Source organism: Pocillopora verrucosa, chromosome 6, assembly GCF_036669915.1.
Source record: "Pocillopora verrucosa isolate sample1 chromosome 6, ASM3666991v2, whole genome shotgun sequence".
In the NCBI taxonomy this organism is placed as follows: domain Eukaryota; kingdom Metazoa; phylum Cnidaria; class Anthozoa; order Scleractinia; family Pocilloporidae; genus Pocillopora; species Pocillopora verrucosa.
The window spans coordinates 900,360-923,796 of record NC_089317.1 but is presented as its reverse complement, the minus strand read 5'-3'; the positions used below and the strand labels follow the sequence as shown (position 1 = coordinate 923,796).

Sequence of the window (23,437 nt, the reverse complement as noted above, 5' to 3'; positions counted from 1 at the left end):
GCAACTCAACCCCGAGGCCCTGAAATTCAAGCCCAGGAGGGATGCAGCGGTAGCTGCTCGTTATCGCATTCAAGACGCGAACATTGATGCTGATTAGAGATATTTAGGAACACTGAACTGATATACTGGACTAACTTTCCGTTTCGTTCATTGAATTTCAAATTTTATCGAGTGTGCCATTCTAGTGTCTTTCCCCTGCTGAAAAAAAACAGGGGAGTGTGTGAGAGATTCAGCGTTAATTGATTTACGGTTGATTTTTTGCGATAAGCGACAGATGATTAAACAGTAGGATCATATTATATATTAAAAATGAGAGAGATCAGAGCATGAGACAAAAAAACGGTGAGAGAGAGGGGGAGATCAAGTCGATTTTATAAATGAAACGTGAAGTTTCGGAACATAGCAGATTCTTTTGTCTCATTTCCGACAGCGCGTCTTCATGCAAACTGAAATAGCATGCAAATTACTCACCCTATCCTTATAATAACATACATTTTCTAACGCTTAATAAACAGTGATTTCAGTCATTTTAATATGGTGTTAAGTGCAAAGGGGTTAATGATCGAATAGCTCTTGTCGATGCCAAAACTATGAAAAAGGGAGGACTTAGTTGGGACAAAGTTTGTTCATTGGTCAATTGACAGGTCGGGGACTGGGCAGGAAATTCATAGAATAGGTACATGCATTACACGTGCATCAAATGTATTTTTTATACAAAACCAATCATCTTACTTGTGACGTCAAACTCTCCGACTGTTGTTCCGTTACTAACTCGCGCACTCTAAGGAATCTGTTTCGATCGATTGTAACGTCAGTATAACTTGCATTAATAGGAATCTCTTTCAGTTGATTGTTACGTCGGTATCACTCGCACTCTAAGGGTAACCGGTCACGTCGCCCGAAAGTCATCTCGCCCGAAGTCATGTCGCCCGGAACCAGAGTCATGTTGGCCAAAATTCATGGTCATGTCGCCCGAAATTTTATCGAGTGTTTAATCTTGAAGAAAAGTAACAATCGTAAGGAATAAACTCGTAAAATGTTGACTCGTAAAATGTTTTCGTCCGCTAACCTATGCGATTATGAAGTAAAACAAAGACTCAAATATCGCTGTTCATTTCAGCGTTAATCGTTGCTATGAACTAAACTGCTCATTCTACAGTACATACAGTACACTGTTTGAATTTAAAAATTACTTTCAGTGCGATGGAAACCAAAAATATCAGTAGGAAAAGATAGAAAAATAACCAGATGGGAAGCTTAATTAAAACAGAAACACGGATGGTTGAAGTTGGAGAAGATTAAGACGGATTTAGCTTAATTTTCCATGATGGAAAACTGGTGACGTTGGTCCTTTAGAAGGTCCGTCAATATTTGCTTACGTTGTAACTCAACTTTTTGTCCATGAAAATATATCGCAGCCAATATGCAACTTCACCAGAGAAAGATCTTCACTTTGTGAATCCACCTAATTCGTCACATATATAATTAATCACAGTATTTCTTATGGACGCATTTGGCTCGAAGTCTTATTTCTATAACTCTGTTAAAGTATGCGGTGCGTTCCTTTGCATCCAGAGTTTAAGCGAGTCAGAAGCTCTACTGAACTGCCGCCTACAAGTCTGTGTGCAGGCGTTGAAGAGAAATGGAAGATTTTTAACGCCAAAGATGGAGGACGGGGCTTTTATTACCCTTACTCCGCGACCAAACATTGGACCGTCACAACAGTCACAGCGAGTATAACTGAAAAAAAAAAACAATAAATCAATAAACTGGAAAAAAAAACAACAAAAAATGTGGTGATGCGCCACCAGCGTGCGCGCGCGCTCTGAGACCTGAATTTGAAAACACATTGAGGGAATTTGTTACGCGTACGATTTTCGCGTGTGCGAGTTTTTTTTTAACGTTTTTCTGCCAAACAAAAACTGGTTCTACAAGAGCTAGTATCAACATCACCAAGGACAGTCTTACCTTTCTAGAATATTTTTAATCACCGGCGGTAAATCGCGTTTCTTAATATGTAGTCCTTGTCCAAACACAGCTAAAGCAGCCAAGTCTCCGAGCCGCTGCAACGAAAAACAAACCAAACTCAGATTCAGAATGTATAGTCCATCACTACTAAAGCGGAATTAGCTTCTTGTAAATAAATGTAAACTTCCATGGTCCAAACTCAATTCTGGTTCAATTCGGCCTCTTTAAATTTCAAATAGCCTGCAGAATGGACGTAATTTTTTGAGATTTTTCAGTCGAACGGAGGCAAGCGCGAGGCGAACTGGAACTGAGAGTCACGAGCGAGAGAAGGAGCACAAAACTCCCCTTACGCGTGACTCGCACTTCGCGCTCGCCTCAGTTCAACTGAAATTGCACCCGTGAGGTTAGGGAAGATAGTGAAAGATAACAGACCTGGGACAAAGAAAAAACATCTACCTTCAATACAGGTTAAACAACCTTTTCGCCCGGGTTTTCCTCATGTTTTTTAAAAATTTTTCATTTAGCTTTTCCCTTCATCTCAAAACTTTCCTTATGTACTTCTCGTCTCACCTGAGGTTGATTTTTAGCTGTCTCTCGCCACATTAGTGGATGTGTGAAGTTATTTTGTATTCTGACATACTTCAAGTTCAGATGCAGTGCTCCAACTGGCAAGGCTCCAAGTTGATTTCCTTCCAGATTCAATTCCCTTAGAGAACTATATATGTAAACAAGGGAAGGGTATAAAAAAGAATATTTTAACCCTTTACATCATAACATCAGTATGCACATTCTCCATACTGCTCTCTGTACATTTTCTATGGAGCTGACAAGGAGAATTTGTATAACAATCAAGAGCTTATTCAGCTAGTAATCATTTCCTTTATTCTCATGACCTTAATGTGTGATACAGGGGAGGTAACATTGGGAGAATTTAGATGCTGGTCACTCTCAGGGGTCAGTTTTAGTTGTAAGACTATGAGGTGGAAACAGCAAACATACCTTAGGTTTCCAATGTCTGAAGGAATAAATGAGAGCAGGTTGTAGGCCAGGTCCAGAAGCTCAAGATGTTTCAGCTGGAAGAGACTACAGAAATAACACAGCTATTAGTAACTGGGTGCTTAACTGAAGACAGTTCAAGACCTGGCCAGGTCATTGTGTGGGGGGGGGGGGAGGGGAAGGCGCTGGTAACCTGCAAAGCACTGACCTCCTATGCTATCCAACATCCTATCCTAAGAGGCCCATGCAGCCTGAGCTTATTCCGGTTTCAGTCACCTTATGCTACAGAAACAAAAATAAGCTCTGGCTGTGTGGGCTTCTTAGGTAAAGAGCAACTTTCCTTTAAACCTATCTGAACTCAAACAGGTATGACCTTTTTAAGTAGAAAGTACATAAGAAAAGACAAGAAAGCAAGGGCATGCTGTAGTGACATACATGCTGAAAAAGCTGATAAACCAATATTAATGCACTTGACATTTTGCTTCCACATCATGCACCTTCAGAAATGACTTTTGAACAAAATCACAATTAAATCTAAGTTTAGGAGCTCAAAAGTAAATGTACAAACAGAAAAGATATGAAATTTGTTGACAGTATAGGTAAATATTGCTGGAAAGGAGTAGTATATTGAAAAATATTAAAACAAAAGTGAAAGAAGTCAAAACCTGGATTCCAGGAGTTTCAGTGACAGAGAGAGAATTGAATCAAATGTTGCAAGAAAAGAGTAGCATTGAAAAATATTACAATAGAAGTAAGGGAAATCAAAACCTGAAGTTTAAGTGATATATAGAGAGAATTTATTCTTTGCAACAAAAGCATACCTTGATGGTAAAGATGTAAGAAGGTTGAAGGACATTTCAAACACAACGAGCCTCTTCAGCTTTTTTATACCTAAAAATGGTTACATCACAATCTCAGATTAACAAAGTAGCACACAGATTCATCTTTAGTGTATTCACCACCTAAATGTAATGTGTCAGACAAATTCATAGTTGGATTTGGTGATACAGAATGAATTATATACTGCTCTTACTTATTTCCTCTTTCACCATCTTATGAAAAGTTTAATGTTTTAAATTTCATCTTTGTATAAGCTGCAAGTATCTTATTTATTTGGAGCAGTTTCAGAAAACCCTAAACATACTGCATCAAAGCAGGAAAGTACAAAATAAATTGCTCTTCCAAGAAAAAAAATTAGCAGGAAGGTAAAAAAAATTACTATTGGATAAAGATCAATAGTGTGGGAGGAGTTATCCACCTTTCAGACGACCATACTGACCAACAAAAATAAAATGGGCCAAAAATTGAAGCATTTGACAAATTGTCCTGTGGGGCACATAATCTAGAGCAATATAACCACCCCTCTTTAAGTGTATCCCTACTTTATCCTAAAATCTCATGCATCTAGTATCCTAAATAACTTTTGATAATTCCTAAGAGGTTTTAGATCAGTAAATTAATCACACAGTACATTTTTTAATGACAAAAAAAGTCACAAAACTGTATACTCCCAGAGGTAGTAATGGACGGTAAAGAGACTGCCATTTTCCTACATACCATGGGGAATTTCTTTGATGGGATTGTTCCTTAGTTTTAGTGAAACCAAGTTGACCAGCTGCAGAATCTCTGGAGGGAAAACCTAAAAGAATTTTGAGGATAGAAAATTGATAAAAAGCATTAGGAATATTATGTAGATCTGAGTCTGAGACTAGTTCACCTGTCAAAATTTTTTTATTTAAAGGTTGGAGATTTTTTGTAGAGGGCTCAATCATATCCAAAGATGTCCAAAGATTTCTGAAAATGTGGCAAAATGTCTCAAAGGCTTTCAACCCAATCTCTGGTCCCCAACCCCCCCCCCCATTTTTTGTTAGGCCTGATAATTTTTTCAGTGCAAGGCACAAACTGGTGAGGTCATTAATTTGTCTTTAAGAGTTCCCATACAGTTCTTCTGATGTAAAAAACAAAAGACAGCTTAAGATCAGTGCTCACCCAAAGATCATTGAAGGACAGATTCAAATGTGTTAGCATCCCTGCCAGTGGGCTCATATCAGGAAGTTGATTCAAGAAGTGTGCCCTGAAGTTAAGAATTGATGAGCCTGTCATCATGGCATTTAATACCACAGCTTCCAGTGGAGACATTTGCGCATCATAAACATCAGCACTCACTAAGAAGGAAAATAAAAGAACAAATTTAGGATTTGCAGTGTATATAACCACACTAATTAATTTATTACTGGAGCTTTCCCTATGATGCATGCACCCTAAATCCCAGTAAGATAGTGTTATGAAATACCATATTATATATTTCATGTAAGAGGCATCTATTGAGGAAAATACTGTCCTTGGAAAAGTGCTGAAAACCATCTAAAAGGATCATATTGCCAGCTAAGGGTAAAAAGAAAGGTGAGTGAATCCTGTCCCAGGAGAGAAGGCATCTTGTGGTAAGTGCCCTGCAACACCAATCAGTGAAACAGACCCACAGTACAAGGAGCTGTGTTCCATACAATCTGTTTACATGTAAGTGTGTGACAGGTTTTATTATGTCCCCCAATAGCGATGGAGATGTTGGAGAGAGAGGACCCTCACCAACAGTTATCAGTAAAGAGTGCAGTCACAAATTAAAACCTTAGGGTTTTAATCAGTGAATGGACTTTTTACTGATAAGTCCACTCTGAGGCTTGAACTTTACACCTCCTTGGGGGCAGTTAAACCATCTACACTTACATCCAAAAATGCACACAATAACAAAAGTAGCAGATTTGATAAAATTTTGTCACACCAAGTGAATGTTCATGGTCAAATTTGTCAAAGCAAAATCAGCATGTTGCAATTGATGATTTTGATGAATTTTAGGTTGGTCAGATCACTTAACATAGCTGAACCCATATAGAGTCCTTCTTGTAGAAATTCCTGGTTGAGCCCCTCTGAAATAGTTGACAAAGGCTACATTTGCAGATCAAAGTAATGTGAATTTACAATTCTTAGCATGGGAAGGAATTAGGGGTTCTTGAAATATGGGTATCAATTAATTTTTAACCCTGATACGACTCAAAATTTATGGACTTTACTCAACAACAATAATGTTTATCAGCCACTTAATAAAAAATCAGGGTAGGTATTCTAAATTCAGTTTGGTCTTGACTTAATAACAAGTTTGTCAGACTTGTCGTTAGCACAGAAGAAGGCAAATAAAGTCTTTCTAATGTTTTCCTTCATAGCATAATACAAACCAAATGGAGATGATGTTCTTGGCAGCTCCTCTCCTTGGAAATATGCTGGCTGTGAACTTGGAAGTATTACCTCCACACTCTGATATTCTGGTGCTGGTTCACTGAGCAAAAACAAGTAAAAAATTAAATAATGAAAAGTACTATGGGCTGGTTATTAACACAAAGTTTAGCCAATCAAAAATCAATCCCCTTAGAGAAGATAATTGAGACCTACTTCTGGCAAAAACACAGTCTGGTTTCACAGTTCAGCCATTTTCCCATGTTTAACCATTTTACCGAGTTGAAAAATAATAGTGCGCCTTGTATGAGGCCATCAAGGACCAAATGTGAGTTGATATTATTCCTCAGCTCAAAAGAATCCTGTGAACAGTATACATTTCTTGGATTGAAAACCAATAATTGAACTAGAAACTAATGCGAGCTTTCAGTGGTTTGTATAGTTTGTACTGCAGCACCATCTCAGTCAAACAAGTAATTATTAAAATTTGGTTTGTCTTGGAGATTTGGATCTCAAGAGGTTAGGGGGGAGAGGGGGGGGGTTGGGGGTTATCAGAAACTTTTAAGATTCCAAGCAGAAGAAGAGTAGGAGAGGCGGGGGGAGGGGGGGGGGTTGTAAAAGCAATCACTGTAAAAAAAGGAATTAATCTTTGAATCAGATCACAGCTCAAACACACAACACAATCATGCTACTTACATTTCTAGCCTTAATGTTCTTTCTTTTACAGCTGTTTTTGGTTTGTCTGACTCATGATCAACTTTTCCATCTCCTTCAATTACATCGTGATCTACATCATGTTTTAAAAAAGAATCTTGACTCAAAGCAAATCGAGTTTTTAGTTCTCTGGTTCCATATCCCTCTTCAGTTTCCATGGCCTCTTTCTTTACACCTTTTTCCCGAGGAGATGACACCATTTCAGCCATTGTCACTTCACCAATAGTTTGAACTGGAATGCTCGCCATTTTCTTCCGATGATCATCTCTTCCGGAGGATACTTGAGTATCCTTGTCAATGTCAGTAACACATTCTGTTTCTATTGGTGGTAGCAGTGCATATCTAGAAGCTGGTATTGTCAGTTTAGAAGCTGCTGGAGTGACAGGAAATACAGTGGATGCTCTTTCTGGAATCAAAGTCAATTCTTGATCTGGTGTCTGGAAAATTTCCATTCCTTGGAATTGCATCTCTACGGGAAAAAAATAAGAAAACCTTATGGCCCTGGCCCTTTAACTCCCAAGATCTCATTAGTAATTCTCCTCACTCTCTACAATACAGTTCTTCTGATGTTACTTCTGAGAATTAGGTATTAGATCAACCAATAAGCCCCTAATTGATACTTATCTTGGTTCTCATTATTTACCTTCTTGATTTAGCAGCTCTAGAAGAGAATTAACAATCATAACTTGAACTACAGTTACTGTAGTTATTGTCAGATTTTCTCACCTATAAACAACTGTCTCGCTGGAACTCTTGGAGTAACATCTGGTACATCAATAACACCTGTATAAAGAACATTTGATCAATCTCTTTGTGATTCACAGCAAAAAGTACTAGGAAACAGCTGTCGCTTCATTAACGCGTTACACCATGGTTCACAAAGATACGACGAATTCATTGATCGATAGACTAAAAATTTGAATTATTAATACATACTGTCTATATCGAGATTATGAATGGAAGACTGATGAGGTCTGTTGGCAGCAAACCAGCTTGTCAATTTCTCGTAGTTTTGATCAGAAATCATTGGTTCTCCATCTTCATTGACTGCAGAGCGGGATGGTAGTCTTTTCAAGAAGTCCCTCAGAGTAAATTCAGGAGGTGGTCTCGAGTACGAGTCTTTCACAAAAGCTTCCAAAGGCAGTTCTCTTAGTTTTCTTGGAGGTCGAAGAGGGAGAGGATCGGGTCCTTTTGTCCTGAAAGGCTTCACTAAAGACGCGATCGGCAGAGGTACATCGCCATGAAATCTCACTTCTCTGCCCGCTGAATCTGCGACTTTTGACTTAACAAGTCGCTTTGTGCTTGACACCTCGGGTGATTTTGACCACACTTTGTGATCTCTCTCCTCCGTCGAGGATTTATCTTCTGATCTTGAACGCAGAGAGGGTGGTGGTTGTGATTTTTTAGGTGGTAAAGGCCTGCGTAAGAGAGGTATCGGTCTTGGCGAGCTAGCAGCCGCCATTACTTTGCTCTTTTCCTTTTGCCCGCTTCGCTCATTTCCATGACAACCATTATTGACGAAACTGACGAGATTTCCGTAAGTACTCGTAGTAAGTCGGAATATTGCTCGGAAGAACTCGTATATCATACCCAGTCTCTTAAGCAATTTAGCTCTTCGACCGGCTTTCTAAAGACGTAGTATGCTTTCAAAGTGACAGCATCTGTGTAACGATGTCTTCCCCAAAGAGTTCTTCAGGTGAAGCTAGGAAACAGAATGGTTCGCGGAAAAGAAAACGCCCTGATCCACAAGATTCGGATTTAAACGGAAGAGCTAAAAGCAAGGCTGTCCGCGTGGTGAGAAATGAAAGTTATTTTTCTAAATACAGCTGAGACGCTGTAGTTTAGATCCTAGGAGAGGGGAGATTTAACGGTTTAATTTTCCTCCACAGCAAGATTGCAGCTGTTAGATTTAATATTTTTTTGCAGTTCTCTTAACAATTAGCCAAGACACATCGAGCAGTTCCGTCCGCTGCTAATGGCGGCTCGCCAATTGAACAACTTACGACAACAAAAGCTTGAACGGAAATAGACAACTTTTGTTCTTTTTGAAATTGACTACTGTACACCTTTTAAGCTTGATATTTCACTTTGTTTACAATCCATTATACATGCGCATATCGTAAGTACAGCTACATTACGCAACTAAGGTGATAAAGATTAGAGCTTTAACAGAATGGCTTTGTTGTATTGTTTTCATGCGCTTTTTATTTTTCCTCGATTCAGTCACCGCGTGAACCCGCTTTCTTGTTTGAACCAGACTTGACAATTTCGTCTCCCGAGGAGCAAGTTTCCGACAATCTAGAGCCGATTACTTTACAGGACGCAAAAGATGGAAAAGGTATTTGTGTCTTTGTTTGGGACAGACGCTTTACAATGCAAATGGTAATTTAATTTCATTTTAAACTTTCGCCTAAACAAATGCTTTCTACGTACCCGCACTTCTTCGACCAGCTGGTTTTTGAAATAACCAATTTTATACCCTACCTAATTATTGCAGTGAAAGCTTTTACTATCGATCTTTTAGTAATTCTTTAAAAATTCACTTCCTCTTTGCAGCAACAAGGCCAATTCGTGTCTATGCTGACGGTGTTTACGATGTGTATCATTTTGGACACGCGAGGGCACTGATGCAGGCGAAACAAGCTTTTCCGACAGAAGTATATCTGATGGTGGGAGGTATGAATTTCCTTAATTTATTATTAATGGAAATATAAAAATCGCCTATCTTTTATAAACCCCTTCATTTACCAATCAACCGTGAAAAATTGTAAGAAAGGTCGTAAAAACTCTTCGACAGAAAACGAGTTTGACCTTGAAATGTAACGCAATGCCTCGGAAGACATCAGCTGATATCAAAGTTCAGAAAAATTCCCGCCTGATTTTGAGTTCAAGTCTAAAGTTCAATTATTTGGAGTTCCCACCAAATGTAGTTACTTTATCGGCCATAAAATAGACTTGAACAAATACACTTTACTAAGAAGTTGGAAAATTGGGCATAAAGAAAACTATGCTCCCAAAAACGATTCTTCCATTGTGTATCGTTTGCCTATGTTTGATTCCCTTAAGAAAAAAATTTAACATAAATTTTTCTGCAGCACTGAATCTTCCCCACCCTTTGTCCCAAAACTTTTGTGATCTACCTTTCCATCTTGAAGGTCAGGCCTCAAATGGATGTCTTCTTGAACATTTTAACTCTAATGAGTGACCAAGACAGAATTTCTCCTTATAATTTTGATACAATATCAAGCTGACAAGCAATGAGAATAAAGAAAAATGTCAATCAGGGGATTATTGGTTGGTCTAGAACCAAACTCTCCAAACTAGCATCATAAGAAATGTGTGACAGGAAGTAAAAGGAATTACTAGAAAGATCTTGGAAGAGAAAGTGATAATAATTTGATGCCTTTGGCAGGTAGTAGTCCTGTTTTCAAGTCGCAAGAATTATTGCTTAATTCAACTTCTCCCATTACAGGAAAATATGAATCCTGCAGAACTGTGTCTAACAGATACTTTGTCTCATGTTTGTTTTCTGTAAAAAAACTTTTTGAAAATAAATTTCCTTGCTGCAGTGTCTAATGATGAACTGACACACAAATACAAGGGATTCACAGTCATGACAGAGGATGAAAGATATGAATCCCTGAGGCATTGCCGTTATGTTGATGAGGTTATCTGTGATGCTCCTTGGGCAGTTACTCCTGATTTTATTGAACTCCATAAGGTATGTAGAGTAGCTGTTATTACTAACTTGTAATAAGTAAACAAAAAGGAGCTGAAGGTGATTCCTCAAAAAAGAAGGTTATTTAACAATGTTTTAAAAATTTCCTTAAATGTTTCCAACCAATTTCTGCTTTGAAAAATACCATTAAAAAGATAAATCACTGTGCTTGTTTAAGAGATATGATGGACCAAACTTATCTCATTTATACTTGTACTGGCACTAATCACACATCTTATAACCCTTTAACTCCCAGATCAAATTTGTACTTCTCCTTATTGTCAACCATACAATTCTTATGATGTTAGTTTAGAGAATTTAGTATTGGATCAACCAATTATCCCCAAATTTATATTTTTCTATATTCTCATCACTCATCTCATTAATATTATATGATATTGTAATAAGAAACTCTATCTTGGTCACTCATGGGAGTTGAAGGATTAATCAGTTCACAGTACATTTTGCGGGAGCTGGAAGCAAGGGTTTCTATCATAACACTTGAAAAAAACCTGATGGGTGGAAAGTCTCGAGGATATGGAACAATTTGATAGATATGATTAGTGGAAAAATCATGCAAGTTTTAACAACATTGACTCAAAATATCTCTCTAGTCATTGCTGATCAAAAAAAAAAAAAAGTAATGCATATTTTTAGTTTCATGAAAAGGGTTAACTCTTATTATATTAAATCTGAGATTTATTGTAAAAAATCTGATTGGTCGAGAGCATTCAATCGATATACAATAATGTATAAAGTTGAAATGATAAAAGCCGTATCTGTGGCAGATATTGTATTTATCATATCTTGTATACTCAGTTCATATCTCACAGTGTGGACCTCGTGCTCGGTTAGTAAGAGGTATATATTTTCATATGGCTCTGAAACTATTGTTTATTGGATTTATTTTTCAGATTGATTTTGTCGCACATGATGACTTACCTTACAAGAGTGCTGGTGCTGATGACATTTACAAGGAGGTCAAAGCCATGGGGAAATTTGTGGCCACTCAAAGAACAGAAGGAATTTCTACATCAGACCTGATTGCAAGGGTGGTCAAAGATTATGATGTTTATGTCAGGAGAAATCTCGCAAGAGGTTACACTGCTAAAGAACTGAATGTCAGCTTTATTAAGGTAAGTGTCACTGGAAAGGTTCAGTACATTTTGCTATCCTTGGCTAGTTTTATAATTATTGTTATTTTTTTGAAATTGAAGAAAAAAGTTAGTTGAATCAGCTGTGCCTAAGAGATTAACAGCTAACTTCTCTCCACAATATTCATACATTGTCCTGCAAAAAGGTTGTGAGAAAAGAAAAGCCTATCAGCCTAAGGAAATTATTGTAATGAGAGATCAAATTCTCTTACCTCATTGACAAAAGATGTAGAACACTCAGAGAAGAGAATTGCTTAACCATTCACTCCCAGAAGTGATTAGCACATAACTTCTCCCCATAATATCCATACATCATCTAGCAAAAAGGTAATGAGATTGCTCAGACTTATCAGGTAGAAGTTGTCATTTTGATCCAACACCACATTCTTGTAACTAATTTACAAGGAAATGTGTCACAGCCATAGAGGAGAATTAACAATCAGATCTTAGGAATGAAAGGGTTAATTATATCTTGCACTTGACTTACAGGAAAAAGAGGTTCAGGTCAGGCAGAAAATGGATGAGATCAAAGGGAAACTAACAGACAAGTCCCAGGAGGTGCTTCAAAAGTGGGAAGAAAAGTCGCGGGATTTTATAGGCAGCTTTATCGACATGTTTGGAAGGGATGGTCGATTGGTAAGCCTGGTGAAATCTTTCTCTAAAACAAACATTTTTCATGAGGATGAGAACAACAATGGTGCCTCTAAAAGTGGTTAACAATGTGATTACTCTTAAACAGTGATCTCCCTGGTTTTAAGCACAACTGGTTAAAGAAATCTTCATACTCATAGATCAATCCTTTTGCCTGTTGAATTGTTAATCATTCCAATCGATTTTAGGGAGTAACAAGAGGAACTACATTCAGTAAATTTTACTGGTTACCACTTGAAAAAGAGAACACTGGTTAGGATAATCTGGTTTTATCAACTGAATTGTTAACCCTTTAACTCCCATGAGTGACCAAGACAGAATTTCTCCTTACAATATCAATACAGTATCAACCAGATAAGTAATGAGAATAAAGAAAAATATTAATTTGGGGATAATTAGTTGATCCAATACTAAATTCTCTGAACTGACACACAAGAAGTGTATGCTTGGAGAATTACAAATTTGATCTGGGAGTTAAAGGGTTAATGCAAATTGGCAATCGCGAAGAGTTTCAAAGCAGACGTTTTGCAAGCCCTTTGTCTTTTGCTCTGAGAAAGGGCTAAAACTTGCATCTAAATTCTCCTTACAGTTTTACCACTGAATCACACATTAATGTCATGAGAATGAAGGAAATGATCACCAACTAAAGAAAACTCTTGATTGTTAGACAAATTCTCCTTGCATGCTCCTTAGTAAATGTACACATAACAGTATGGAGAATATGAATACTGATGTTAGGGTGTAAAGGGTTAACTGCTAAGGATAGAGGGCTGATCCCCAAAAATGCAATCTCCGGAGACCAAATTTTTCTTTTATTCTTTGTGTTTGTCTGGTTGCCTTCTATAATTGCTTTAATAACTAAACATTTGAGCCATGAAATACTTTGCTGGTAAAATTCAGGAATGTCAGTTTTAAAATATTCTTATATTAGCATAATTAATTGTTAAAATATTGTTAGAATGATTTATAAATTATGAAAGGAGTGTTTAAATTAAAAAAAATATGTAGCATTTTATAGTTTTAAGCTTTTTGGTGAATTTATTTAATCCAATGATGAAATTTCACCTTGCTTTCTACTTTTTAATTCCATCCAAGTAAATGTTTTTGAAATTATGATATTTTTGACCACTTTGTCACGTCTGGTAACCCCCTCGCCAAGAGATTGATTAAACTTCATTTTGTTGTTTTTATGCTTTTTTTTGCTTTTTTTAAACTTGGTTTGCTTTGAACTATTGATGATAAAACCTAATCTAAACTACCTGAAAGTTTGTAAATTATTGTAGTAATTTCAAGACATGGTTAAACCTCTAGGTATTTGACAAACTTTAAAAACTAGACACTTTTTTATTTTAATACCTTTAAAACTCTGATGTTAAAGTTGAAAGGAGCTTGAATGTTGACCTTAACAAGATATGTTTTCTTAAATTGATATTTCTTATAAGTAATTTATACCTATGATTAAAAAACAAAAATTCATGGATGATTACCTAAAAAGAAAAACCAAGCCTTACTTGAATTTAATGATAATTTTTGTGGTAAAGTTGATGTAAAGTTAAACAATAAAATTAACCTTTTTTGAACGAGGTGCTGAATTTGAATTGTTAGTGAATGGATTCTTTACCAATCCTTTTTAGAAATAACATTTAACCCAAATAATATTACTATAACAGTTAAACTTTTCATTCCTTGAGTGCTTCTGTGAGAAGAGGTGGGTTTACAACAGTCAAGTCGTTTCTTCTGTTAAAAGGTACTTTTGACTTAAAATACAAACAAATATTTAATTTTGTTTGTTTGTTATAAAGATTAAAATTTGTTTTTTAAATTATCTGTAATCAGTAATGAAGTGAACAAAATTGAAGTAACTAATATTTTGATATCCATGTTTACTGAGGGAGATGACAATAGTTTTTTATAAACGATGTGCAAGCATAATTATAATATGTTTTAGTTTCTTGCTAGCCAAATTGACTGTTTTTTTAAATTCTTGTTGCAAGCAATTTTCTGTCTGTGCTTAATTCTATATTACTACTATTAGTCATATTTATACCCATGTACGATTATTTCAGGAACATGAATTTATATTTTTCTTGTGTTTGACAGAACCAGTTGTTTGGCAAAGGCAAAGACACTATATTTGATGCAGGGGCACGTATCAAGGGGGCTGGAGTCAGAATAAAGAGGGCGCTGTCACCGGGACGGAACATAGACCCAGTGCTGGATGTGTCTCCATCTTGTTCTCCTTCGTCATCACCCAAATTTCCCCACCTGTCTCTTCAGCCGGAAATTAGTGACGATGAGGATGATGGCATTGATGATGGTAGTAACATGCCAATTTGATTGGTTAAAATAAGAACACAGTCATTCAATTAACTAAATTATATTTGTCATTGTTAATAGAAATTTATCGATAAAATTGAATTATTAAATAGCTATAATGTATTAATTATGATGAGGATGATGGCATTGATGATGGTAGTAATGTGCCTATTTGATTGATTTAAATAGGAACACAGTCATCCTATTGACAAATGTTACTTGTCATCATTAATGGCAATTTATCAACAAAATTGATGAATTAAATATATCATTTTTTTATCATTCTTTTCATGGTGATGAAGAAGAAACGTTGATTTCCTCTCCAGATGTTTTTGTTTTTTGGGTGATAATTGGCCAATTGAGGCTGGTATGGATTTACCACAAAACATAAAAAGTGTATTAGAAGAAAGGAAAACAGAAGAATGTAACAGTTAGCCCTTTAACTCCCAAGATCTGATTGTTAATTCTCCCCTCCAGCTGCTACACATTTCTTTGATAATTATTTAGGAGAATTTGGTGTCAGATCAAGATAACAATATCAAACTGATAAGTTTGAATATTCTCATCAACTGATTGCTGGATAATGTGTGATAATTTAGGGAGAAGTTACATGTTAATTACTTCTGGGAGTTAGAGGGTTCAGAAGATAGCAAGGGTTCTCTTTTAGTTTTATCATTTTTGCTTATTCGTGCCAACATCGTGAAAAAAAAGCAAATTTGATCTTTTGTGCTATTTTCTAAGCTGTAAAAGTCCTCTGAAATGTGAGGCCAAATGTAAAATGTTTCATTTGAAGTTGAGTTCCATTTGGATGAGATTATAAAACTATTTTTCCATTGAAATCTCAGTCATTAGCCTCAATCTAAACCGAAGGCTTCAAGAATCTTAGAAATGGCTGACTGGCCTTAGCTCTGTTTATCATTTTGGTCTCAGATAAGCCTGGGAACAAAATTAATCTGTAGTTAATTGAAACTAACATATTTGAAAAAAAAACAAATTAAGGACTTAATCATTTAATATGTATTTGCAAAAGAATGAGATATCTACAAAATTTGAAATACACAAAACAATTTTTTAAAGATATGTTTGGACATGGCTTGTGTCATCTTGAGTGTAATGAAAGCTTGAATTTGTCATGGTGATGCAAAGATATCCAAACTCCAAATATGAAAATGAACTTGGATATGGTGTGGTTACAATTGTAGTATTTCTTGCTATTTAGAGAATTTTCCGAAGCAGCTTGTGTTTTGTTTTCTTCTGTCTCTTCTTTAACCAAAATTAAAGAAATGACAAATGACATGAGTTAATTAACCTAGTTTTGAACAATTTTGACCAAAGGAAAATTGGAATAAAAGCAGATGTATCTTAGAGTTACAATAATAAAACTCAACAAAATATATCCGTGAACTGTGTTACTAGACTTTCACATTGTATTGGTTTGTTTTTTATTTGTAGCTTGTGTATGTACGTATTGGTACATTATCAGTAAAATCAATTCTTTGCTAAAACAAAAGATGGCATAGGAGACACATCTTTAAGAAGAGATTTCTTGTTTTTTAGATGTCTTTTTATTATTTTGCTTGTAGATGTGTACACTTTTGTGCATAGGATAATCACTAGTATCATCATCATTTTTGTTATTATTATTATTATTGTTGTTGTTGTTCATGATTTCACAAACTGGCTCTTCACAACATGTGTAGTTACTATTTGAAGCCCAGAAAAAAATCAAAGGCTATCTTTCATACAGATGATTTAGGATTTTCCAATTCTCATACAAAGTCAATACAAGTAACCACTAATGAGTGGAGTTTGTTTTTACAAACAGCACAATAAGCATATTGTAACTCGCATGATCTATGAAGTAATTCTCTTTCTTGATTGGTGGATGATGTACTGATGTCTTAAGGAGAAGTTAAATGTTAATCTTATCTAGGAGCCAGAGGGTTTATTGGCTAAATTAAAACACATTATAGAATCTTTGTATTGTAACTGTGTGGAACTAAGTTCACAAGAAATTATTGATAATTGTTCGAAACCCCATTAAACTTATTTTCTATATAATCTCTTTGTCAAACTGACAGAAAATTAAAAAATAGTCAGTATTGACGATGTGTCGTAAATATTTTATTTCTGTTCCCAAAAATTCTCAAATTCACATCTTTTCTTTTCATTCTGGTTTTTAAAACATCAGGATATTAAATAGCAGTTTTTAAGGTGTCTTAAATATTTAATTTCTTTATCTAAGGGAAATTTGACGCAGTACACTAGATCTCTCAAAAGATTATGTGCTTTTCCTAGATATCAGTCGCTTATAATCCTTTTTAGCACCTGTTAGCGGCATGACGAGCTTTGTCAGGCGGAAAAGTCCTAACTCTTATTTAGAGGTCACAAGAAATGAGAAATCAACATGGGAAATTTAAAACTGTGAAATTGATCTTTTGAAGATGAACTGTTTATAGCGCGGAATATAGTTTCTAGCGACCATTATCGATACCCCATTCCCCGTTTTAGTAACTTCCTGAAACGGAATGTGTTTCTGGTACTTGCCCAAAAATTAAGCGTAGGAGCGAATATCAGGCCGTTGAAGCTAATGCATTTCGTTCATTCCAGTTGCGGATCAGTCTTCGTTTCCTGAGATGCAAAATTTACAGGAAAACCCGACGAAGCTGCCTGCTTCGCCAGCAGTAAATTACAGAGTTAACAAGAGAAGCTAACAAAACCACACACATTTCAATATACTGAGACTGCTCAAAAAATACTTCTCCATGATCATGGGTTCAAAAACAGCAGTTCGTTTACTCACAATAGATTTCCTTAATTTCTAAATTAAGTGTTACAAATGATTTATCGTTAATTATTTCAATATACCGAGACTGCTCATAAAGAACTTCTCTATGTTAAGGAATTAAAAAACAGTCGATCATTTTCTCGCAATAAATTTGTTATTATTATGAAAACTTAAGCGCGGACAGCTGTCAAGTCGTAAATGTTGAGCAAAAATCATTTTTCTGGCTTCGAATCGAAACTAGAGCACTCTATTACTCCTCATCCGATTCTAACTTTAATGTCTCTGGAACATCACGAGTATAATTTGACATTTTCCCCGTTGTGTAATCCAATATTTTAATAACGTTCGGTTTAGTTCAATATTCCCGTTGGTAAGCTTCTTTATTTTCGCAATTGGCTCAATTCTCGGTTGTTTATTTTCTTGTTACGAGTTTCACTTCAAGAAAAAGAGGAAAACCAACGAAAGCAAGAGAGCAAATACTATCATAGTTAACCCTTTTTCCCCCAAGAGTGACTCACATCTAATTTCTCCTTACAAAATCACCCCTGAATCACACATTAAGGTCACAAGATTAAAGGACATGATCACCACCTAAAGAAGCTCCTGATCATTAAACGAATTCTCCTCGTCAGCACCTTAGGGAATGTATAGAGAACAGTATGGAGAATATACATACTGATATTAAGGGTGTAAAGAGTTAATTTTCTGGATTAGCAAAATTTAAGAAGAATAAAAGTTACAATGATTGTTATCAACACAAGCAGAGTGATGGTCCCATAATGCATTAGGGGAGTGATGGGAACAGAACGCACAACTTCTTTAGCCTTGTTCCACTTGTGCGGACCTTGAAGTCGCCATTGCGCTGCCCCACAAGAACCTACGATTAAATTCCAAGCCAAGGATGGGTGTCTCCACAACTGCGGCTTTGCACCGAAATAAGACGCAATCTCATCAATGTAAGGAATGGGGTCTTGTTGAATGGTGTGCCTTGCTGAGGCATAGTAAGTGCTCTCACTTCTCTGCTGGTCTTGTTTCATGTTGTAGAACATTTTCTCTGCCGATGGAAGTTTGGTTTTTCCTTTGCACAGCTCTGAAAACCATCGAGCTTGGATTTCAGAAACTGACAGTAAACCACCAGAAGCTGGCTGCGTGAAACCTATGAAAGCCAACGAAGCTCCAATTTCTGGAGCGAAAACATTTTTGAAAAGCTTAATTCTGTTACTGCTCTCCTCTAAAACTTGATCTTTAATTTTGTTATCTAAAAATGGCAAATAAATATGATACCCAGTGCAACAGACTATTACATCTGATGCTGTTTTAGTTCCATCAGTAAAAACAACATCGTTTCTTTCTAATGCTGCAATATTAGGCTTAACTTCAATGTTCCTTCGCTGGATGTGATGAATCAACGTTGGGCTCACGGTGGGCTGGGTTTGACGAGCTTTCATTTTGGGGTTTAAATTCCAGCGCCAAGGGCTTCCCACTACACTTTGAATGATCAACTGAAAGACAAAATTTGACAAGCTCCATGGAAGCCAGAAGAAAAGACGACATGCATAATGATCAGTTGGGTAGCCATGAACGTAGTTGGGTACTACCCAAGCACCAGATCTTGTGGAAATACAGACGGGTTTTTTCCTTCCCAATTCTGCTACATTTACTGCAACATCTACAGCACTATTACCAATACCTACAACCACAACTTTCTTTTCCATGAGCTCATTACTGATTGCATCTTTATAGTCTATACTATGCAGAATTTGGCCACTGAATCTTTCCTGACCATCAAAATGAGGAATGTTTGGTTTGGCATGATGCCCAGTTGCTATGGCAACAAACTTAACAAATGTTTCCTGGTAACTGCCTTGATGCCTTCCTGCATTGTCAACTTTCACCGATTTTATTTTCCATCCTTCAGGGAGTTGTTCAATTAGAACCACCTTGGTTTTGAAACTGATATGATCTCGGATACCAAAATGTTCAGCATAGCTGTTGATATATTCTGCCATGTGCGAGTGATGAGGATAATCAGGAATGTCGTCAGGAAAAGGGAAGTCAGAGAAGCAGTAGTTGTGTTTTGAGACATTTCTGTAAAACAAAGATTCTGAGTTAAGAATTCAGCAAATCACATGAGTGAGAGATATGCAGGTAATCAAACTTTAAACTGAAGGGGTGCACAGAAAAAATGCCCCAAGTCACCCAAGATCTGATTGTTAATTCTCCCCTCTAGCTGCAACACATTTCTTTATAAATTAGTAACAAGAATTCGGTGTTAGATCGTGACAACAATTTCTTCCTAATAAGTTTGTGTATTGTCATCACCTGTTTGTTGGGTAATTTATGGATAACATAGGGAGATATCACTTCTGGGAGTTAATAGGTTAAGATAGACTACTGCAGCTGGATTCTTCTTTTAAATTGGTTTGTAATCCCTTATGAAACAGAAGGAGAATTAGATGTTGTATCTCAAGTCAGTTTACCCTTCAACTCCCAAGATCTGATTGTTAATTCTCCCCTCTATCTGCTATACATTTTCTTGTACATCAGTAGCAAGAATTTGGTTTTAGATCAAGATAGCAACTTTGAGCATTCTCATTGCCTGTTTGCTGGATAAGGAATGGATATCATACAAAGAAGTTACAGGTGAATCACTTCTGGGGGTGAAAGAGTCAAGGCTTTTTTTTTCTGCAGACCCCTGCTATCTAGTACAGAAAATAATCTGGATTTGGATAGTTTCACTTCATTCAGTGAGTCAAGAAAATTTGTGCAACCTTCTTGACCAATCAGAAGCAAACTGAAGCCCACTGCCATTTGGTCACTTGTAGGGGTGGAGAGGGAGAGGGAGGGTTTGTCAACCAAATTAAAAAATAATCATTTTTCAGACATTGACATTGTTATTATCTTCAAAGATAAGTACTCTCACTAACTGAGTTTGAGGTTGATACTATAGGTGATGGTCAAGTTTTTCTGCATGGATTTATGGCTTAAGAGCAAAGTATGCAGGCCATAAGTTTCAATACAATTAGTAAACGTCAATTGAGTGCGCTGTAAAGTGAAATATGGCCCAGTTAAGAGATACAATAAATAAGAGAAAAATACATGAGTGCATGAAGATACGGAAATTCTCTGCTCATGTTTAACTCGATATCTCCCAAATGACACATTAAGAGGAACTATGGAAGAGAAATTACATTTCTTCAAGCAACCATGTATTCTTTTGTTTATAACATAAACACCATAGGCCTTTACCAAAAAGAGAAGTTGACTTCATCAATAAATGAACTGGCACAAAAGGTGAGTGATGTGTTAGCAGCTTATTGTGGTTTTACATGTGTGCAGTAATAGCATTTCTCAGGAATAGAAATCCTTATAAAACACTGCAGTTCATAAAATAAATCATGTTATTTTTCCAACATACATATGTGTGAATCGCATTACTCCATATCCATGCTCTGTGAAGTGCCACAGACCTCCGATATGGTCAGTCTGTTCAAAAACAATGATCTTGAACTTGTCATCCAACAGGCATTTTGCTGTAGCTATCCCAGAAATCCCTGCACCAATGACTGCAACATCATAGCCTGAATGACAGCTCATTTTTCTATCCTTAAAAGTTACATAAAAATGCAGTGTTTAATTGATTAATGACTAAAAGTGATCAGGGAAGAAAAATAGGTTCACTGTATTTCCTCCAAGAAGATACATGAAAAAATTACTCAGTTCTGATTGGTTAGGACAAATGCAGTTTTCAGGTAATTCAATGCAGAAGAGGGTTAATTCAGTGCAAAGAAGTAACAAACCAGACTGAACTGTTTAGCCAGACTTTGATTTTTTTTTCATCTTTAAGATGTGAAAATATCATTGTATACTATTGTTTTGATCGTAAGCAGTTGTTTTGACTGAATGCTCAACTTCACTTGCAGGGTTTGAATAAATCATTTTTGCGCTTGATGCGCACACTTTGCTTCTGCATAATTATGATAAGCTATCTTGTATTTTTCATGTATATTATTAATACGTAATTACACGATTTTTCCTGTGCAATTTTGAATAAATAGACACTTGTAAATTTTTGCAAAGACCACTCATCCTATGGACTTGTGGAATTTAATAGTCTTTGAAAAAATTTACTCGTGCTTATTTATCCCAAATTGCACTTGAAATCATGTGATTATCAATAAAAACATGAGCCCAAACTTTAATAAGCACCTCCCCTGAATAAGCATCCATCCCCTTAAACAAGATAATTTTGGTATTATCAACAGAGTTGATAATTAATGTAATGTAATTAATGTAAATTGACCAGCATGAAGAGTTTCAAAGCTGACAGTTCGAGTGTTTGCCCTTCATCACAGTGAAGCATTAGCCTTTTGTCTTTGGTTCTGACAAATGGCTAATGCTTTAAACATTAGCTTTGAAACACTTTATGGTGGTCAATTCACATTACCAACCTAGCTGATAAAAACAAAATTGTCTTGTTGAAGGGGTTCGGTACTTATTCATAATATTGAACGAGTGCCCCTCTAGACAAGCACCCACCTCCCTCCCCTCCTAGGGATACAAGAAAAACTTGTTTCTATTTGTCCTGTTATTTTTAAATTTTTAAGCTTCAACTACAAGCACCAGAGAATCATAAGCACCCTCTTGATTCCTTCCAATGAGTGTCCCTCCTATAAGCCGAAATTTTAAATAAGTGCCTGGGTGCACATTCCAGGAAGTATGGAATAAGCACCCATACTATTTCAATTTCACATGCATCATATTAGGAGATGGGATACTGCCAATTTCGTAAACCCTGATCGTGAAGACTCTCAAAAAATGAACACCAGCTTCATCAGATATTAAACTTTAAAACAAAGGACGATAAAGAATAATTTTGGATATAGAATACACATAAATGTCTGATTGAGTACTTTCTCATAGAAGGCATGAATGAGTTCAAGTTTTAGTGGCCCTGCCCTCGTACTCTCCTCTGGTAATACATGGGAAATAGAACCTGTATCTGAGAAATAACTACGAAGGTCTATCTGTAAATTTGTCCCCACTGGATCAATAGTCGTAATCGATCGTAACGACTATGGAAACTAAGCCAATTTTGTCATTCACGACTCAGCTGAGAGCGAAACTCAATCGAGTCGAACTGTTGGTTGGCCATGGGACGTCATGATAATCTAACTAATTGGGGTAATCGGGACGATTCGGACGATCGAAAAACCCTCACCTTATGCGTGGGCGAAAGCCAAATGCACTAAATCGACGTTCAAACAGATAAAGAGGAGATGGACTGCAAAGAAACTGTGATCACCTATCTTTGAGACTCGTGACCAACTTTCCCTACCCTACTTGGTACAAATTTGACGTACCCTCACCGTATTTGGAAGTCATCAATTCATCTTGAAACTTTCGCGCCATTTACAAGCTATTTCAAGATGGCGCCAACTTCAACTGGAGAGAGCACCACCACCACAAACCAAGATGGTAAAGTTCTACCGTATATATTTATCTATGTTTGGTCTGGCAACATTAATTATTCACATTTCTGTCACTTGATTTAGCAGATTCTCAATCGACAAGGAGATCTACTCGAACTGTCAAGCGCAATGCTGGAAAAACCTTGGCGCTTGATAAAATAAGGTGAGAGATTTTGCGATCAAAAATTCTTCTCATGTTTACTGGTTTTTGCCATTTGTCTCGGGTGCAAAATGTATCAACTTTATTCTGAATTCTTCACCAGAAAATTTCGTGAGACTGGAGAGAGATCAACGTTTGAGGTACAGAGTTAACTGCACGTATAGTCCGGCCATGTAATTATCGATAATTCTAAACAGTTGTTGATTTCTTTCATCGATGTTGTACGTTTCTACGGTTTATCGTGATTTTGAACTAGCTGTAAAATACAGGCCA

The 23,437-nt window shown here is 36.5% G+C and overlaps 4 protein-coding genes across 5 annotated transcripts in view; 2 read left to right on the top strand and 2 right to left on the bottom strand.

Annotated features, from left to right (window-relative positions):
- Positions 1-300: 300 nt before the first annotated feature.
- LOC131792233 (uncharacterized) lies at positions 301-8,403 on the bottom strand. Its single transcript, XM_059109611.2, has 11 exons — positions 7,843-8,403; positions 7,633-7,689; positions 6,889-7,375; positions 6,195-6,295; positions 4,954-5,129; positions 4,522-4,603; positions 3,786-3,855; positions 2,968-3,051; positions 2,539-2,683; positions 1,969-2,063; positions 301-1,740 (listed from the first exon to the last, which is right to left on the bottom strand). Exons 1-11 carry the CDS (start codon positions 8,366-8,368, stop codon positions 1,533-1,535), a joined length of 2,031 nt encoding a protein of 676 aa, XP_058965594.2. The 5' UTR covers positions 8,369-8,403; the 3' UTR covers positions 301-1,532.
- A 108-nt stretch (positions 8,404-8,511) lies between these two features.
- LOC131792232 (choline-phosphate cytidylyltransferase B) lies at positions 8,512-16,851 on the top strand. Its single transcript, XM_059109610.2, has 7 exons — positions 8,512-8,700; positions 9,130-9,244; positions 9,463-9,582; positions 10,476-10,627; positions 11,539-11,760; positions 12,268-12,414; positions 14,530-16,851. The coding sequence occupies exons 1-7, from the start codon at positions 8,578-8,580 to the stop codon at positions 14,764-14,766; spliced, it is 1,116 nt and encodes a 371-aa protein (XP_058965593.2). The 5' UTR covers positions 8,512-8,577; the 3' UTR covers positions 14,767-16,851.
- A 39-nt stretch (positions 16,852-16,890) lies between these two features.
- LOC131792279 (flavin-containing monooxygenase 5) lies at positions 16,891-22,866 on the bottom strand. Of its 2 annotated transcripts, XM_059109659.2 has the most exons (3): positions 22,755-22,866; positions 20,952-21,139; positions 16,891-19,621 (listed from the first exon to the last, which is right to left on the bottom strand). In XM_059109659.2, exons 2-3 carry the CDS (start codon positions 21,128-21,130, stop codon positions 18,244-18,246), a joined length of 1,557 nt encoding a protein of 518 aa, XP_058965642.2. In that variant the 5' UTR covers positions 21,131-21,139; positions 22,755-22,866; the 3' UTR covers positions 16,891-18,243. The 2 variants fall into 2 exon arrangements, with proteins under 2 accessions (XP_058965642.2, XP_058965643.2); XM_059109660.2 differs by lacking the exon at positions 22,755-22,866 and having other exon boundaries at positions 21,004-21,124.
- Positions 22,867-22,962: 96 nt separating this feature from the next.
- The window catches only part of LOC131792282 (DNA polymerase alpha catalytic subunit), a 33,893-nt gene continuing 33,418 nt past the window's right edge, over positions 22,963-23,437 (top strand). Inside the window, exons 1-3 of the mRNA XM_059109663.2 lie at positions 22,963-23,011; positions 23,092-23,167; positions 23,268-23,304. Of these exons, the coding sequence (XP_058965646.2) occupies positions 22,963-23,011; positions 23,092-23,167; positions 23,268-23,304 (162 nt within the window). The remainder of the gene's footprint in view (positions 23,012-23,091; positions 23,168-23,267; positions 23,305-23,437) is intronic.

What these genes read in the sequence shown, in the direction of transcription:
- LOC131792233 (XM_059109611.2), bottom strand. Translation starts at nt 8,368, where the DNA reads ATGGCGGCTGCTAGCTCGCCAAGACCGATACCTCTCTTACGCAGGCCT. An exon ending in AGAACATTAAGGCTAGAAAT is followed by an intron (nt 6,296 to 6,888) that starts GTAAGTAGCATG and finishes GTTTTTGCTCAG; the next exon opens with TGAACCAGCACCAGAATATC. An exon ending in CAGCTAAAAATCAACCTCAG is followed by an intron (nt 2,064 to 2,538) that starts GTGAGACGAGAA and finishes TTTTCGTTGCAG; the next exon opens with CGGCTCGGAGACTTGGCTGC.
- LOC131792232 (XM_059109610.2), top strand. Translation starts at nt 8,578, where the DNA reads ATGTCTTCCCCAAAGAGTTCTTCAGGTGAAGCTAGGAAACAGAATGGT. An exon ending in TGAATGTCAGCTTTATTAAG is followed by an intron (nt 11,761 to 12,267) that starts GTAAGTGTCACT and finishes CTTGACTTACAG; the next exon opens with GAAAAAGAGGTTCAGGTCAG. An exon ending in TTGGAAGGGATGGTCGATTG is followed by an intron (nt 12,415 to 14,529) that starts GTAAGCCTGGTG and finishes TGTGTTTGACAG; the next exon opens with AACCAGTTGTTTGGCAAAGG.
- LOC131792279 (XM_059109659.2), bottom strand. Translation starts at nt 21,130, where the DNA reads ATGAGCTGTCATTCAGGCTATGATGTTGCAGTCATTGGTGCAGGGATT. An exon ending in GTAATGCGATTCACACATAT is followed by an intron (nt 19,622 to 20,951) that starts GTATGTTGGAAA and finishes TTTGTTTTACAG; the next exon opens with AAATGTCTCAAAACACAACT.